Source organism: Eptatretus burgeri, chromosome 14 (genome assembly GCF_056783735.1).
Source record: "Eptatretus burgeri isolate ZD-2024b chromosome 14, Ebu_testis_v1, whole genome shotgun sequence".
Classification (NCBI taxonomy): domain Eukaryota; kingdom Metazoa; phylum Chordata; class Myxini; order Myxiniformes; family Myxinidae; genus Eptatretus; species Eptatretus burgeri.
The window spans coordinates 1,380,064-1,397,692 of record NC_140974.1 but is presented as its reverse complement, the minus strand read 5'-3'; the positions used below and the strand labels follow the sequence as shown (position 1 = coordinate 1,397,692).

Genomic DNA, 17,629 nt, shown 5'->3' with positions numbered 1-17,629 from the left:
ATTGGTGAAGTGATTACCAACATTCATTTAATATAAAAGGTAAATCTCCAGAAAAACTACTTACTACATTAAATGATAAAGAAAGTTATGTTTTGCATCAAAGGAACTTGAGACAATATTTATCTGCTGGGTTGAGAGTGAGGAAAATTCATCGGATTTTGAAATTTAAAGAAACTCATTGGTTAAAGAAGTATATTGATTTTAATAGAAAAAGGAGAACAGAAGCAAAAACAGATTTTGAGAAGGACTTTTATAAATTAATGAATAATGCTGTATTTGTAAAGACTATGGAAAATGTTAGGAATCCACAAAACCCAAGACTTGCTACATCTTGGAAACAGGCTTTAAAGTTAATTCATAGACCAAGTTGAACGGAGGTGTTTTCAGAGAACTTTTGTGCTATTCATTTGAAAAAAAGAGAGCATTGAAATGGATAAACCTATTTATATAGGAACATCAGTTCTTGACTTGTCAAAGTCGTTAATGTATGACCATTACTACTGGTTCACGAAAAAATATTTTCACGAAAAAAATAAGTGACCACTATATTTGTTATTGTTGTGTGTCTGTCTGTCTGTCTTGAGCATAGCTCCGTGGGTTTTGATCCGATCCTGATAAAATTTTGGTGGGAGGTTTATATCATGATCTAGTTGTGTTTTCCTGAGAATGGGCGTGGTGCGCCCATTATGGGCGTGGTGCGCCCATTATGGGCGGAGCCACGCCCAAAAAACGTGTTTTTAGGGGGTTGCCGATTTCAATTTGCATCTTCTCCTTGGGGGTTTGTCGAATCTGACAGGGGTTTTGGTATTTCGTGAGCTCAATGGCACCTGCACAGCCCCACAGAACTCGATTTTTCATTTTCGTCCCAAGGTCAAGGTCACAAGGTCACGAACTTAGAAAACTGCTAATTTTTACAAAAATCATACGACCGCCCAAACTTTGAGAGCTGGGATGACAATATTATTTATGCATAATCTTGAGGTCATTCCCCACCTAAAGTCTTGAAACCATTTTGCTCCATCTCAAACGCCTTGCCCGTGGCGCCCCCTTCAACTCTGTTTTTACGCTGATTTCATCAAAGTACGGATAATCCGAGGAGTGCGAAATGCCATATAGCCTATATGACATTACATTGTTCCTGGAATGTTCCAGAGGAAGTTTTGCACCAAAGGTCATAATCCTTGACCTTTGACCTTTAAAGTTCACAAAGGTCAAATTTTCAAAGTTGTGGGAATCGAACCGGGTTTTCGACCTTCGACGAACTAACTCCAATAAGCTATAGCACGTATCCTGTTTCCTTATTTTAATGTCCACAACATTGTTTTGTGACCTTTAAAGGTTATGCAAAGGTCAAATTTTCAAAGTTGTTGAACGAAACCGGGTTTTTGACATTTTGCAGCAAATAACCTGTCACTCGTACCATATCATGTTGATCATTCTTATAACTTGGTCAAACATTATCACATTGTCTCATCCTTGACTTCTGAAACAATCTACATCGTCAAATACCGCTCGTGAACCATCGTCGTCTTCACACTTGTAATAATTTAAAATCAAAGTATAAGGATAATGTGTTGTTGTTATATATGGATACAGATAGTTTTATATTAGAAATTAAGACAAATGATATATTATATGAGGATTTGATTGATAATATATATATATATATATATATATATATATATATATATATATATATATATATATATATATATATATATATATATATATATATATATATATGTGTGATACAAGCAATTATAAGTCAGGTGATGTGTTGTTTTCATCAAAGAATAAAAAGGTGATTGGTAAGTTTAAAGATGAATTGGGTGGGAAGGTCATGAGTGAATTTATAGGATTGAGATCAAAGTCTTATGCTTTTACATATTCGGTGTTTGGGTGTTAATTTAAACGCCGCTTTTGAGGATAATTAACGGCCGTATTTAAATATATTCTTTGTCATGCACATCCACAGACACCTTGCTCTCTCTCGATAGGGTGTTAATTTGCCATTTTTTTTTGCCTGCTCAACAATGCCTTGACTTGAAACAGGCCGCAACAATTTCTTAGTGATAGATTTTTTTTTTCACTTTCCTCACACATCATCGAATGCCTCATGTACATAGCTACAAATCGCTGGGTACATTGCGATGCATATAAACTCCAGAGATGCCAGCGTTTGTGGCTTTATTTCATTTCTACATCTGCCATAACCTCAAGAATCTCTTCACCTATGCCAAATTACAAATGTTAAGCTTCAGAATTGAATTTAGCAGCAGTTTTGACTGCTAAAAAGTGTTCATTTGTCGTCGACGATCGCTTGCCAAGCCAGCCGTTCCTAATAAACCGTTTCGTTGGAGTGCTTCCTCGCGTGCTTAAGCTACTTGGCGATCGCTTTACAACATTCGCGCTGTCACTGAATACTGTATATCAATTGACTTGAACAAAGTTTAGGGCCATTCACCTGCATTGGCCCCACGTTGTTCTGCGATGCATCGGGTGGTGGGGACTGAATCATATGACCGATGAAGTCATCAATTTTTTTTTCTGTGGACCAATTTATCCCTGGATGAATTTTTTTCATACTGATCGGATGTAGCGTTCTATGCATGCAATTATGACGCCATTAAAATAAATAAATAAATAAATAAATAATCACCCTTATTCCCCATACTTGCTTTGTGCCTGGTTTCAATTTTTTCCTTCCTTGTGTATGTATTTAAACAAAGCATGACCTGTAAAGCTAAATTTTCAGCTCACAGGGAACGTAGTTCCGGGGAGCTTATGGGATGGCACGTCGTCCGTCCATCTGTCCACAAATACTCGTAACTTCTTCTCTGAAACTACACAAACTATTTCAATGAAACTTTACCACAACATTAATCACTGTGGATGCACCAAAGTTTGTTCATGGCATTAGAAAAAAATTAAATAAATGAAAATATCAGGCCCCAAGGGGGTCTTCCAAGGGCTGCCCCCCAAAATAGATATTTGCTTTCTTCTCAGAAACTATACATGCAATTCTGATGAAACTTGACCACTACCTTAATCACCGGTGATGTACCAAAGACTGTTCACATTATTAAATAAATCGGGGACGAAGGAGGTCTAAAGGGGTCTATGGGGGTCGTTGCCCCACAAAAGAGGTATTTGCTTTCTTCTCAAAAACTTCACACACAATTCCAATGAAACTTGACCATCACTTTCATCGCCCGTGATGCACTAAAGTTTATTCACGACATTAAAAAAAACAATTGGGGTTCAGGGGGTTTTCTGGGGGTGCTGCCCCCCAAAAAATATGTATTTGCTTTATTCTCCGAAACCACAAACACAATTCCGATGAGGCTTTTTTTTTTGTATACCTTGTTGAGGTTCGAATGAGAGCTAACACACAACGCACAGCAAGGGGGGGTAGGAGCATGAGACATGAGTGGGAAGGACAAAACAGTGGGGAACAGAGACATTAGATCTGTGGAAGGGAGAAGGATGGGGGCAGGGAACACGGGGTATACAAGATGGACATTACAGGGACTTTCAGGAAGGGAAGCAGGGAATTTGAAGGAGGTGGGTTTGGGGTGGATTAACAGGGGTAGAAAAGATCGAGGATTTGGATGGGGGGCGATAACACTGGGGAACAAAGTTTTTGTTGCATTGATACCAGCACTTGATCTTACCTAATTTGAGTGTGCTGAATTCAAATTTGAAGTTAGTTTCTCTCTGTAAGCTCTAGATTTTTTGCAATCCACCATTATCAACATTTATTCGGTAAGTTACAATTTGTATTAAAAGCAAATTTATATTAAACATATATTTTGCAATTCAACATTTTCAACATTTATTTGGGAAGTTACAATTTGTATTAAAAGCAAATTTATATTAAACATATATTTTGCAATTCAACATTTTCAACATTTATTTGGGAAGTTACAATTTGTATTAAAAGCAAATTTAAATTAACATATATTTCAACATAAAGACGATAGGTGATTCAGAACAATTGATAAGGATGGAATGCAAAGTTCAAATAGGTCCTATTCAGGCAAGAATTTGCGGTTGTAGCTCTTGCGTTTGTGGACTTCCACAGGGCAATCTCGTTTGATGCTCCAGCAGTAGTCTGCCATCATATTTTTGTCCCATCGTCCTTGGTAGCGCTCTTCCATAGTCATGAGGTCCTGATGGAAGCACTCTCCCTGTTCCTCACTTACATCCCCAAGGTTCTCAGGGAAATGATCAAGGTGACTATTCAGGAAATGGAGCTTGACACCCAAGATCCAAAAGCCAAGATGTTGCACCCAAGATCACGAAAAGCCAACAGCATTCTAGTAACCAGAAACTCATAGTTATCTGCCTTTTTGTTATCAAAAAGTTTTGTATAACTGTGTCGAAAGACAGCCACGCTGTCTTCTCCTTGTCATTAATCTTCCTTACAAATTCCTTATCATGTGCAAGGGCACGAATTTGAGGTCCATCGAACACACCTGCTTTGATCTTCTCGAAAGACAAAGCAGGAAAAGCAGAAACTATATGTTGAAAACATTCACCATCAGTAGTCAAGACCTTCACAAACTGTTTCATCAAGCCGAGCTTGATATGGAGTGGGGGAAAAATGATCTTCTCTCGGCTGACGATTGGGTCATTCACAATGTTTGGCATGCCTGCTTCCAGAGTTTCACGGATGGGCCACTCCTGGATCCAGTGTTTCTCTCGAGCTCGGCTGTCCCACATGCAGAGATGGCATGGAAACTTTGTGAAGCCTTTCTGTTGACCAAGGAGAACGATGACCATTTTCAGGTCCACACAAATGATCCAGTTGTGCTCGTGATATTTGAGTAAGTCAATGACCATTTTTATGTCATTATGTTATTCTTGCAAATGCACTGAGTGACCAACTGGAACCGCTCCATAAACATTGCCATTGTGCAAGAGAATACACTTGAGGTTGCGCTTAGAGGTATCCAGAAATAATCGCCATTCTGTTGGATTACACGAAGTAACACCTAATTGCCTGAGAAGACCTGGGATATCGTGGCAGTAAATAAACTGCTTGTCTTCTGAGAAAAAGGCGACAAAGATCTGGTCCCGCTTTCGGAAATATGAAACATTTGCAGAGTGGTCAAGTAAATTTTTTTCTTGGAGCCTGGAGGCTAATACCTCAGCTGCTTTCTTGGAGAGCCCCAAATCACGCATTAAGTCATTCAATTCCGGTTGGCTAAACTGCTGAGAGGCTGATGACTGTTTGGTATCAGATGAGGAGGCTTCGGATTCTAAAACCATTTCTTGAAGCCCGTCATCACGACCCTCGTGCTCTTGCTGATCATGTTCACTGCCTTCATCTTCAGATAAGACAAAACCATTAAAGACTGGAACGGGGAGTTCCTCAGAGTGCAGAGTAGGTCAAATTTCTGAGGGAATACAGGGATAGGAGATCTTTTGCCGGTTTTTCTTGCCGACACCTTGTGTGTTGACCAGGAAAAAATAGCAGTCAGTTACGTGGTCCTTGGGTTCTCGCCAAACCATGGGAACTCCAAAAGGCAGACCCTTTCGTTTTCCTTTTGTCCAGTCACGAAGCATTTCCTCACAATTATGACATACAATATGAGGAGCCCATTTCTTGTCTTGGTTGCCAAGGGGAACATCAAAATTGGTTTTATAGGCACGCCTTACAAACGATGTTATATTGGGCTTTTGACAAAGTAGTGTGTAGCAGCCACATACATAAGAGAATGCATCAGGATTATTTACACATTTATGTCTTATTGAAGAAGCCATGATCAGATCTGAAACAAAGAAAAACATAAAGTTAAAGAATATATATCAATAAAGATAAATAAATATCAATAAAGATAAAGAAAATTGATGTCAAATAAATCGTGAGCAAATCGTTAGCAGCAAAGCGAATACAGTCTATAGTTATTTAGCAGTTTAGGCATTGTACATTTCCACTAAAGTCCGAAATCACACCCCTAGTTCTCAAGTTATCCCTAGTGAAAATAGCAATGGGTGTCCTTTTTTGCGAAAATCGCAAGTTTCAAATTGCATGAAAACTAGAGCATGTAGAGGAAAACAGATTTCAGATTTGAAGTTGAAAAATCTCATGCAACAGATAATAAGAAAAAAATGTGTTCCCCAGTGTAATAGGTGGTGGTGAACAGCTGTTTTTAAGGCCTGGAGGGAAGAATGGGATTGAACAGAGTGAGGGAGTTTATTCCAAAGGCGGGAAAAAAGAGGAATGAAAGAGTGAAGATGAGCAGTGATTCGTGATTTTGGTAGTTTTACCAGAAGGGGGTTGTTGGCGGACCCTGAGCACCCTGGGGAAATATGGTGGGGACAAATCGCAGACAGAGCAGGGCGGGGGGGGGCGAGACCAGAGAGGAGACGGTAGAAGACAGAAAGACCACCGACCTGCCTGCGGTGAGAGAGTAAGAGGCCCAAAGACTCAGCCTCATCGTGGGAGATGCCAATGATCCGAAATGCCTTGGTTTCCACAGCCTGAAGCCGAGAAAGGTGGGAGGCAAGAGCACCACCAGCTTTACCACAACCTTTATCACCCGTGATGTACCAAAGTTTGTTCACGGCATCAAAAAAACAAAAGAAGACTCATGGTACGTGCCCAGAGGAATTGCCTCTGTTTTTCTCCTGTCCAGACGATTAATTTAGTGGAGAAAAGATTGAAGAATGTTCAGAAAGTATAACTTCATTGGGCGCAACGCCGGGTTCGAGCTGGAAACTCTTTTTGCAAGCCACGGCGATACAGTCCATAAGCGTCCTTCTTTATGTCAATTATGTATGCAGTTTGCCTTCTCTCCCTCCTTTCCCTCCCCTCTTAGCTGATCTGCTTTCATTAAAAAAACATTAATATGAATTTACTAATAGTTGCTGCTATATATTAATTGTTGGCAGTTTCTGCAAGCTGTGCTGCCAGTGAAGGGTTTTTTGTGCTGCCAGTGAAGGGTTTTTTCTTTACACCTTTTTGTGCGATCCGATTTCATACCAAGATATAAATATAAATTTACTCATCGTTGCTGCGATATATTAAGTCGGTAGTTTCTGCAAGCGAAGAGGTACGTAGACAGCACACATGGACGTGGTGGGGTGTTTGTGTGGGTGGAGGAGGAGGGGGAGGGTGGCATGTATGCAGACAGGCCTTTGACAGGTATTGCCAGATACATTGTATAGATTTTAATTTTTTTAATGCTCCAGCCCGGTTTTATGAAGAACATGGCGGTTAAAAAGAAAACGTTGCCGTCTTGGCGCATTTTATCGCTCCGGTAACGCCATGGTACTCTGCCTTACTTCACGCTACCTTCCATTCCCCTCGCGCAGCCCTCCATTCCCCTCATGCCGCCTTCCCTTCCATTCCCCTCATGCTGCCTTCCCCTCCTGCCTTCCTCTCCCCCCTCTCCTCGCGCTGCCTTCCCCTTCCCCTCTCTCACGCTGCCTTCCCCTCCCCTACCCTCACGATGCATTCCCTTCCCCTCGCGCTGCTTTCCCTTCCCCTCGCCTCGCGCTTCCTTCCCCTCCCCTCGTGCTGCCTTCTCCTCCCCTCCCCACGTGCTGCCTTCTCCTCCCCTCCCCACGTGCTGCCTTCTCCTCCCCTCCCCACGTGCTGCCTTCTCCTCCCCTCCCCACGTGCTGCCTTCTCCTCCCCTCCCCACGTGCTACCATCTCCTTCCCAGCCCCCGTGCTGCCTTCCCCTCCCATGTTGCCTTCCCCTCCCCTCGTGCTGCCTTCCCCTCCCCTCGTGCTGCCTTCTCCTCCCCTCCCCACGTGCTGCCTTCTCCTCCCCTCCCCACGTGCTACCATCTCCTCCCCTCCCCTCGCGCTGCCATCTCCTCCCCTCCCCTCGCGCTGCCTTCCACTCCCCTCCCCTCGCGCTGCCTTCCACTCCCCTCCCCTCGCGCTGCCTTCCACTCCCCTCCCCTCGCGCTGCCTCCCCCTCCCCTCCCCTCGCGCTGCCCTCCACTCCCCTCCCCTCGCGCTGCCTTCCACTCCCCTCCCCTCGCGCTGCCTTCCACTCCCCTCCCCTCGCGCTGCCTTCCACTCCCCTCCCCTCGCGCTGCCTTCCACTCCCCTCCCCTCCCGCTGCCTTCCACTCCCCTCCCCTCGCGCTGCCTTCCACTCCCCTCCCCTCGCGCTGCCTTCCACTCCCCTCCCCTCGCGCTGCCTTCCACTCCCCTCCCCTCGCGCTGCCTTCCACCCCCCTCCCCTCGCGCTGCCTTCCACTCCCCTCCCCTCGCGCTGCCTTCCACTCCCCTCCCCTCGCGCTGCCTTCCACTCCCCTCCCCTCGCGCTGCCTTCCACTCCCCTCCCCTCGCGCTGCCTTCCACTCCCCTCCCCTCGCGCTGCCTTCCACTCCCCTCCCCTCGCGCTGCCTTCCACTCCTCTCCCCTCGCGCTGCCTTCCACTCCCCTCCCCTCGCGCTGCCTTCCACTCCCCTCCCCTCGCGCTGCCTTCCACTCCCCTCCCCTCGTGCTGCCTTCCACTCCCCTCCCCTCGCGCTGCCTTCCACTCCCCTCCCCTCGCGCTGCCTTCCACTCCGCTCCCCTCGCGCTGCCTTCCACTCCCCTCCCCTCGCGCTGCCTTCCACTCCCCTCCCCTCACGCTGCCTTCCACTCCCCTCCCCTCACGCTGCCTTCCACTCCCCTCCCCTCGCGCTGCCTTCCACTCCCCTCCCATCGCGCTGCCTTCTCCTCCCCAGCCCCCATACTGCCTTCTCCTCCCCAGCCCCCAATGCTGCCTTCCCTCCCCTCATGCTGCCTTCCCCTTCCCTCGCACTGCCTTCAACTCACCTCACGCTATCCTCCTCTCAAACACCCTCCAGCACCGTAAAACTCTCCGAAGGTTGAAAAGAGGAACGGGTGTCAAAGAATGTGCAAATTGGACAAATGAAATTTTTATTAAATTTTTATTTTTTATTTTTTTAAGCAGTTAGAACTTCTGTTCGGATCATTTCTGCAATGTACCTCATGTTAAGAGATTTTAGAGCTCATCATATGTGTGGACACTGGTATGGTTTTTTTCGACAAATGAAGGAAAACGCCCTTCCTTCCCTTTTTCTTCCCTCACGCTTACCTCCTCTCAAAACCCAACAACTCCCCATGGACCTTTCTGGGCAGTGAGAGACCGTTTAGTATGACCCGTTTGAACGTGCTGTTTTATCGTACCCAATTTCATTCATTCCTGCACTAATGCTGGCATAAAGGCACCATTCCACCCCCACCGCTTTCCCTGAAGTCCCTCTCTCAAGCACCTGTCCAGAACACCCCCTTTTCCTCACCACATCCCACCTCTCTCCCCGATCTTCGCTCCCTCCCCCCTCCTGGCATGTATTGCAACATGTGGTGAGGACTCTTTTCCCACCTTTCCACACTCTCCCCACCCCCTTTCTTGATCCCTCTCCCATCCCACACCCTCCTTCCCACCCCACCCCATCGTAATATTCCTGTCAGCGAAGCATGTTGTATTTGCTAGTAATAAATAAAAGACAGAGGGGATGAGAAAATTATAATGGAACAGATTCTCAGGATAGTTGCACCAAAAACTTGGGAGTATGTATCAAATTTAAATAAAACAAGTCTGAAGACGACGAGTCGACGATATTTCACGAGCGGTATTTGACGATGTAGATTGTTTCAGAAGTAAAGGATGAGACAATGTGATAATTTTTGACCAAGTTATAAAAATGATCAACATGATGTGGTACGGGTGACAGGTTATCAGCTGCAAAATGTCGAAAATCCAGTTTCTTTCAACAACTTTCAAAATTTGACCTTTGTATAACCTTTAAAGGTCACAAAACAATGTTGTGGACATTAAAATAAGGAAACAGGATAAGTGCTATAGCTTATTGGAGTTAGTTTGTCGAAGAAGGTCGAAAACCCGGTTCGATTCCAACAACTTTGAAAATTTGACCTTTGTGTACTTTAAAGGTCAAAGGTCAAGGATTATGACCTTTGGTGCAAAACTTCCTCTGGAACATTCCAGGAACAATATAATGTCATATAGGCTATATGGCATTTCACACTCCTCGGATTATCCATACTTTGATGAAATCAGTGTAAAAACAAACTTGAAGGGGGCGCCATGGGCAAGGTGTTCGAGATAGAGCAAAATGGTTTCAAGACTTTAGGTGGAGAATGAACTCAAGATTATGCATAAAAAATATTGTCATCCTAGCTCTCAAAGTTTTGGCGGTCGTATGATTTTTACGTCAACATTCGCAATTTTCTAAGTTTTTGACTTTGTGACCTTGATCTTGGGACAAAAATGAAAAATCGAGATCCATGGGGCGATGCAGGTGCCATTGGGCTAACAAAATATCGAAACCTCTGCCAGATTCGACAAACCCCCTTGGAGAAAATGTAACTTGAAATCGGCTACCCCCTAAAAACACTTTTTTTGGCGTGGCTCCGCCCATAATGGGCACAGCAAGCCTATTCTCAGGAAAACACAACTAGATCATGATATAAACCTCCCACCCAAATTTTATCAGGATCGGATCAAAACCCATGGAGCTATGCTCGGGACAGACAGACAAGCCGGAAGGCAGACATGGGTAGTCGCCTAACCAAAAGAACCTGACACGATGGGCCCGTTCTATGGGGAATGACTTGAGGATTAAGCACAAGAAAATTCATGATTCTAGCTTCAAGGGTTAATGCTGCAGATTGTTTTTTCATTAGAATACCCCCCCCCACATTGAGGTTTTTCGGCCGTTGCAAGGGAATGGAGGGGTCCATAGCAACAGTTCTTTCTCACACATAACTCGGACATACCATGAACCTACTATACCAGTTTCATGTATATCTGACTCATAGTCTCTGAGGTATAACGAACTTCGTTTTTTTATTGTTTTCAACCAGGGTTCATTCAAAGTCTATCTCCTCCGACAGTTTTCATAGGATCCGGCTGGAAATTTTTAACAATATGGCTTTATGTACTGCCCACAGTTGCTCGTGGCCCGATTTTTGAAAAAATAATTTTTTATGATTTCTCAAAAATTTGAAAGTCCTCTTGCTAGGCAACGGTGGTGTCCACAGCAACGGTTCTCATTTGCACACAACTAAGTCATGGTATGAACCTACCAACCAAGTTGAATCGAAATCACCATTGTGTTAACGGAGCACTGGACGGAACAGAGGGACAGACAGACAGACAAACATAGACAGAAAAACTGATAATAAGGGTAGAACAAATTTCAAAATTAAAATTTTTTTTTTTTTTCGACTGCATCGACTACCAGACAGACAGACAGACAGACAGACAGACAGACAGACAGACAGACAGACAGACAGACAGACAGACAGACAGACAGACAGACAGACACACACAACGAATATAGTGGTCAGTTACTGACTCGTGAACCAACAAGAAACAAATACTTATGTCTTTATCAAGGTGCTCCTGAAAGACAAAATCCTCCATGAAACTGCATTCACGGGGTAACTCCATCTTTCCGAAAGTACCGGAAATTCCAGCGTTTTCTGGGAACATCTGGGCTGAATTGGCAAAAGCTTCTGATTGGACAAACTAACATTTGGACTTGTCACAATCTACATTTAAAAGGAACCGTTCATGTAAGTTCCACCCATTGGTAAGACAGTTTGCCTGGCCACATCCACAAATTCTGCACTATGGCTGCCAATTTAGTAATTGGTTCACGAGTCAGTAAGTGACCACTATATTCGGTGTGTGTGTGTGTGTGTGTGTGTGTGTGTGTGTGTGTGTGTGTGTGTGTGTGTGTGTGTGTGTGTGTGTGTGTGTGTGTGTGTGTGTGTGTGTGTGTGTGTGTGTGTGTGTGTGTGTGTGTGTGTGTGTGTGTGTGTGTGTGTGTGTGTGTGTGTGTCTGAGAAAACTTCTACCAGAGCAGTATCCTATTGAAGGGAAACTTTGCAAAATTCTCATTTAAGTCTCATGCTGTATCAAAGGCGGACATCTGGGTACCCGGTCATCACTGCCAGCAGTTATAAAGTGGCAGTTCTAGTTACCATTTATAACCACTTCTTATAATTACCCAAAATAACCACTTCTTAAAATTACCATAAATAACCACTTCTTATAATTACCATTAATAAGCACTTCGAATAATTGCCATTTATAACCACTTCAAAGAATTACCATTTATAACCACTTCTTACAATTACCATTTATAACCACTTCTTACAATTACCATTTATAACCACTTCAAATAATTACCATTCATAACCACTTCTTATAATTACCATTAATAACCACTTTGAATAATTACCATTAATAAGCACTTCAAATAATTGCCATTAATAACCACTTCAAATAATTACCATTTATAACCACTTCCTATAATTACCATTTATAACCACTTCTTATTGGTTCACAAAAAAAGTGAAAAAATATTTTCACGAAAAAAATAAGTGACCACTATATTCGTTATTGTTGTGTGTCTGTCTGTCTGTCTGTGTCTGTCCTGAGGATAGCTCAGTGGGTTGATCCGATCCTGATAAAATTTTGGTGCGAGGTTTATATCATGATCTAGTTGTGTTTTCCTGAGAATGGGCGTGGTGCGCCCATTATGGGCGGAGCCACGCCCAAAAAACATGTGTTTTTAGGGGGTAGCCGATTTCAATTTGCATCTTCTCCTAGGAGATTTGTCGAATCTGACAGGGGCTTCGGTATTTGGTTAGCCCAATGGCACCTGCATAGCCCCACGGTGCTTGATTTTTCATTTTTGTCCCAAGGTCAAGGCCACAAGGTCACGAACTTAGAAAATTGCGAATTGTGATTTTAGGGGGTAGCCGATTTCAATTTGCATCTTCTCCTAGGAGATTTGTCGAATCTGACAGGGGTTTCGGTATTTGGTTAGCCCAATAGCACCTGCATAGCCCCACGGAGCTCGATTTTTCATTTTCGTCCCAAGGTCAAGAAGGTCAAGGTCACGAACTTAGAAAATTTCGAATTTTGACAAAAATCATACGACCGCCCAAACTTTGAGAGCTTAGATGACAATATTTTTTATGCATAATCTTGAATTCATTCTCCACCAAAAGTCTTGAAACCATTTTGCTCTATCTCGAACACCTTGCCCGTGGCGTCCCCTTCAAGTTTGTTTTTACACTGATTTCATCAAAGTATGGATAATCCGAGGAGTGCGAAATGCCATATAGCCTATATGACGTTATATTGTTCCTGGAATGTTCCAGAGAAAGTTTTGCACCAAAGGTCATAATCCTTGACCTTTGACCTTTAAAGTTCACAAAGGTCAAATTTTCAAAGTTGTGGGAATCAAACCGGGTTTTCGACCTTCTTCGACGAACTAACTCCATTAAGCTATAGCACGTATCCTGTTTCCTTATTTTAATGTCCACAACATTGTTTTGTGACCTTTAAAGGTTATGCAAAGGTCAAAATTTTAAAGTTGTTGAACGAAACTGGGTTTTCGACATTTTGCAGCTCATAACCTATCACTCGTACCACATCATGTTGATCATTTTTATAACTTGGTCAAACATTATCATATTGTCTCATCCTTGACTTCTGAAACAATCTACATCGTCAAATACCGCTCGTGAACCATCGTTGTCTTCAGACTTGTAATTACCATCCAAAACCACTTCTTATAATTGCCATTAATAACCACTTTGAATAATTTCCATTAATAACCACTTCTTTTAATTACCATTAATAACCATTTCTTATAATTACCATTAATAACCACATGGAATAAGTGCCCTTCATAACCACTTAAAATAATTACCATTTATAACCACTTCATATAAATAACATTTATAACCACTTTGAATAATTATCATTTATACCCAGTTCAAATAATTACCATTTATAACCACTTCAAATAATTACCCTTTATAACCACTTCTTAAAATTACCATTTATAACCACTTCTTAAAATTACCATTTAAAACCACTTGGAATAATTACCATTTATAACCACGTCTTATAATTACCCTTTATAACCACTTCAAATAAATACCATTTATAATCACTTCAAATAATTACCATTTATAACCACTTGGAATAAATAAATTTTGAACCTTTTCTCTCAATGGGTACATTTCCTGCAGAGGTTATGCAGGTTTGCTGTCGTTTCAGACTATTTTTAAAAATTGCGAGTTGAACAAGTGACCGTGACAGCATGACAAGGGGAGTAGAAAGTGTTACATTGTGTTACTTGGTGGACCGTCGTTTCGACGTGGGAATGCCCGTTTGCTTTTATGAGTGGGGGGAAGGTGAGGGTGAAGATGGGATAGCTTTGAAGGTGGGAGGTTGAGGACTTTCGGTGGGGGAGGGGAGGGGGTTAGAGACTCAAGGGTGGGAGGAGATTGATGCCTTAGGGTTGGAAGAGGAAGAGTGAGGACTTCGAACAGGAGCACTTCTGATTGTATTGGTTCACGAAAAAATATTTTCACGAAAAAAATAAAAGTGACCACTATATTCATTATTGTTGTGTGTCTGTCTATCTGTCTGTTCCGAGCATAGCTCCATGGGTTTTGATCCGATCCTGATAAAATTTTGGTGGGAGGTTTATATCATGATCTAGTTGTGTTTTCCTGAAAATGGGCATGGTGCGCCCATTATGGGCGGAGCCCCACCCAAAAAACGCGTTTTTAGGGGGTAGCCGATTTCAATTTGCATCTTCTCCGAGGGGGTTTGTCAAATCTGACAGGGGTTTTGGCATTTGGTTAGCCCAATGGCACCTGCATAGCCCCACGGAGCTCGATTTTTCATTTTCGTCTCAAGGTCAAGGTCACAAGGTCACGAACTTAGAAAATTGCGAATTTTGACATAAAAAATTTCTTCTCCGAGGGGTTTGTCGAATCTGGCAGGGCTTTCGGTATTTGGTTAGCCCAATGGCACCTGCATAGCCCGATAGAGCTCGATTTTTCATTTTTGTCCCAAGGTCAAGGCCACAAAGTCACGAACTTAGAAAATTGCGAATTGTGTTTTTAGAGGGTAGCCAATTTCAATTTGCATCTTCTCCTAGGGGGTTTGTCGAATCTTGCAGGGGTTTCGGTATTTGGTTAGCCCAATGGCACCTGCATAGCCCCACCGAGCTCGATTTTTCATTTTCGTCCCAAGGTCACGAACTTAGAAAATTTCTAATTTTGACATAAAAAAAATCATATGACCACCCAAACTTTGAGAGCTAGGATGACTATTTTTTTATGCATAATCTTGAGGTCATTCCCCACCTAAAGTCGTGAAACCATTTTGCTCTATCTCGAACACCTTGCCCGTGGCGCCCCCTTCAAGTTTGTTTTTACGCTGATTTCATCAAAGTATGGATAATTATCCGAGGAGTGCGAAATGACATATAGCCTATATGACGTTATATTGTTCCTGGAATGTTCCAGAGGAAGTTTTGCACCAAAGGTCATAATCCTTGACCTTTGACCTTTAAAGTTCACATAGGTCAAATTTTCAAAGTTGTGGGAATCAAACTGGGTTTTCGACCTTCTTCGACGAACTAACTCCAATAAGCTCTAGCACGTATCCTGTTTCCTTATTTTAATGTCCATAACATTGTTTTGTGACCTTTAAAGGTTATGCAAAGGTCAAAATTTTAAAGTTGTTGAATGAAACCGGTTTTTGACATTTTGCAGCTAATAACCTGTCACTCGTACCACATCATGTTAAACATTTTTATAACTTGGTCAACCATTATCACATTGTCTCATCCTTGACTTCTGAAACAATCTACATCGTCAAATACCGCTCGTGAACCATCGTCGTCTTCAGACTTGTTTAATTTAGTTTTTGACAGTAGAAAAAAAATTAGTCGAAAAATGCTTCAAAAGGTAAATAAATAAATGAATAAAAGACCGTACCCAGACATTGTCACTACGTGATCGCCAGTGGAGTGAAAATTTGGTTCAATAAAATTAAAAAATAAATAAATAAAAACAATGGATTTTAATTTTTTTCCTACATTTGCATCCTAAATAAATAAATAAATGATATAATAAATAAATGAATAAAAAGAGTTTAAAAAACACTGGGGCCGCGGAGAGTCCCATTCCACAATAATAAACTCACCGGAGATCAAAACCGAAGTGAAAGATCGAAATACAAATTGCATTCAAGATGGTGCATCGTAAGCTCTTATAAGACCTTTGATCAAGTTGCTATTTGGTCCCCGTAAAGAGCTTGTGGTAGAGTCTGAGCTGGAAAAGCCAGAATCAGAGCTGCTGCTGGATTTCTCACGATACAACGAATGGCTGAAAGGACAGCACAGAAGAGGGGAAGGTGACGCTTGATAGCTAAATGAGGGTTACAATATCTCCAGCAGAGCAAAACTTCCTCACCTGCTCTTGCAGCTCAGCGAGCCGGTGGACGCGCTCCTTCTCACTCTCATCTGAGCTCTCACTGCCCGATGAACTTTCCTCACTGGAGCTGGGCAGCGAGGCGGTCGGAGCAGGAGCCACAGGGGGAGCCGGGGACGAGGCAGGGGGAGGTGCAGGAGCGGGGGCCGCCTCTGAGGGCTCGGTGGACATGAGGGAAAGTCGCATCTCAAACATGTCCTGGGAAAAGGCAAGATACAATTTGCCTGCTCGCACCAACTCGTACACAAGAGCAGTATTTTGGCAAAATATACATCTGAGTAAAAATATCATCTCCCCTCTCCCGACATCACTTTGACCATCACCTCTCCTCTCCCACAAATAAACTGCCACCTCTACCCACCCCCAAGCCACCAACAGGTGTTTCTGAAATTGACAGACAAATCATCCAAGATGAAATTTGCAGCTTTACCTGCAGTTTGCGTGCCATGGCAACGACCTCGTGATCTGGTGGGTTGTACTTGTAGCAGTTTGAAAACATTAGGCGCACATCACTTGCAAACTCATTCAAGTCCTGATACTCTCGCGCCTCCATCTTCCTCTGTCAGCACATCCAAACAATTGGCTTCAACCTCCAACAACGTCATAACGAGCTCACTAATTACAGTGACGGCAGTATACAAGGTCCGTCTAAAAAGTAACGGGACTGAGTCTGCTGTGCTCCACTGACACAACTTGAATGAACGGGTTGCATCACAGTCTTTCACAACATTCCAGCAATATATATGATTGGTGATATTTGACTGCGCTCATTGTGTGATTTTTTTTTTTTTACAGGTCGTGCTTTACACGTTGTCTAATCTGAGTCATCGCGCTACGAGTCGTGAGCAGAAAGCCAATCTGAAGTTTCTTGCCAAGCTTGGCAAAACACCTTCCGAATCCTTCGCAATGCTGCAGCAAGTCTACGGGTAAGAAACGATGTCACGTACACGTGTGTTTGAATGGCACAAGAGGTTCAAAGAGGGACGGGAGGAAGTTGAAGACGATCCACGGTCTGGAAGACCTTCAAAGAGCAGAACGGAAGACAACATCGAGCGTGTGAAGCAGATGGTGCGCGCAGATCGTTGACTCACGGTGCGGATGATTGCTGAGGAACTTTCCATCAACAAGGACACTATGGAACATCATCACTGAAAATCTCGAAATGCGCAAAGTATGCTCAAAGATGGTCCCTAAGCTGTTGTCCGAGGACCAGAAACAACAAAGAGTCACTGTCTGTCAAGAAATTATCGAGCGCCTCGAGGACGATCCAGACCTGCTCAGGAGTGTCATGACTGGCGATGAATCATGGATATTTG

The 17,629-nt window shown here is 43.1% G+C and overlaps 1 protein-coding gene and 1 long non-coding RNA gene across 4 annotated transcripts in view; both read right to left on the bottom strand.

Moving 5' to 3' along the window:
- LOC147012536 (bromodomain-containing protein 3-like) overlaps positions 1-17,629 on the bottom strand; it is an 86,812-nt gene that overhangs the window by 26,943 nt on the left and 42,240 nt on the right. For all 3 annotated transcript variants that reach the window (XM_085855665.1, XM_085855666.1, XM_085855667.1), the window contains 2 exons: positions 16,744-16,872; positions 16,296-16,511 (listed from right to left, as the gene is read on the bottom strand). In XM_085855665.1, the coding sequence (XP_085711791.1) occupies positions 16,296-16,511; positions 16,744-16,872 (345 nt within the window). The remainder of the gene's footprint in view (positions 1-16,295; positions 16,512-16,743; positions 16,873-17,629) is intronic.
- Positions 3,187-16,282, bottom strand: LOC147012538 (uncharacterized). The gene is made up of 2 exons (XR_015051401.1): positions 16,027-16,282; positions 3,187-5,777 (listed from the first exon to the last, which is right to left on the bottom strand). It is a non-coding gene; the product is annotated as an uncharacterized LOC147012538 (long non-coding RNA).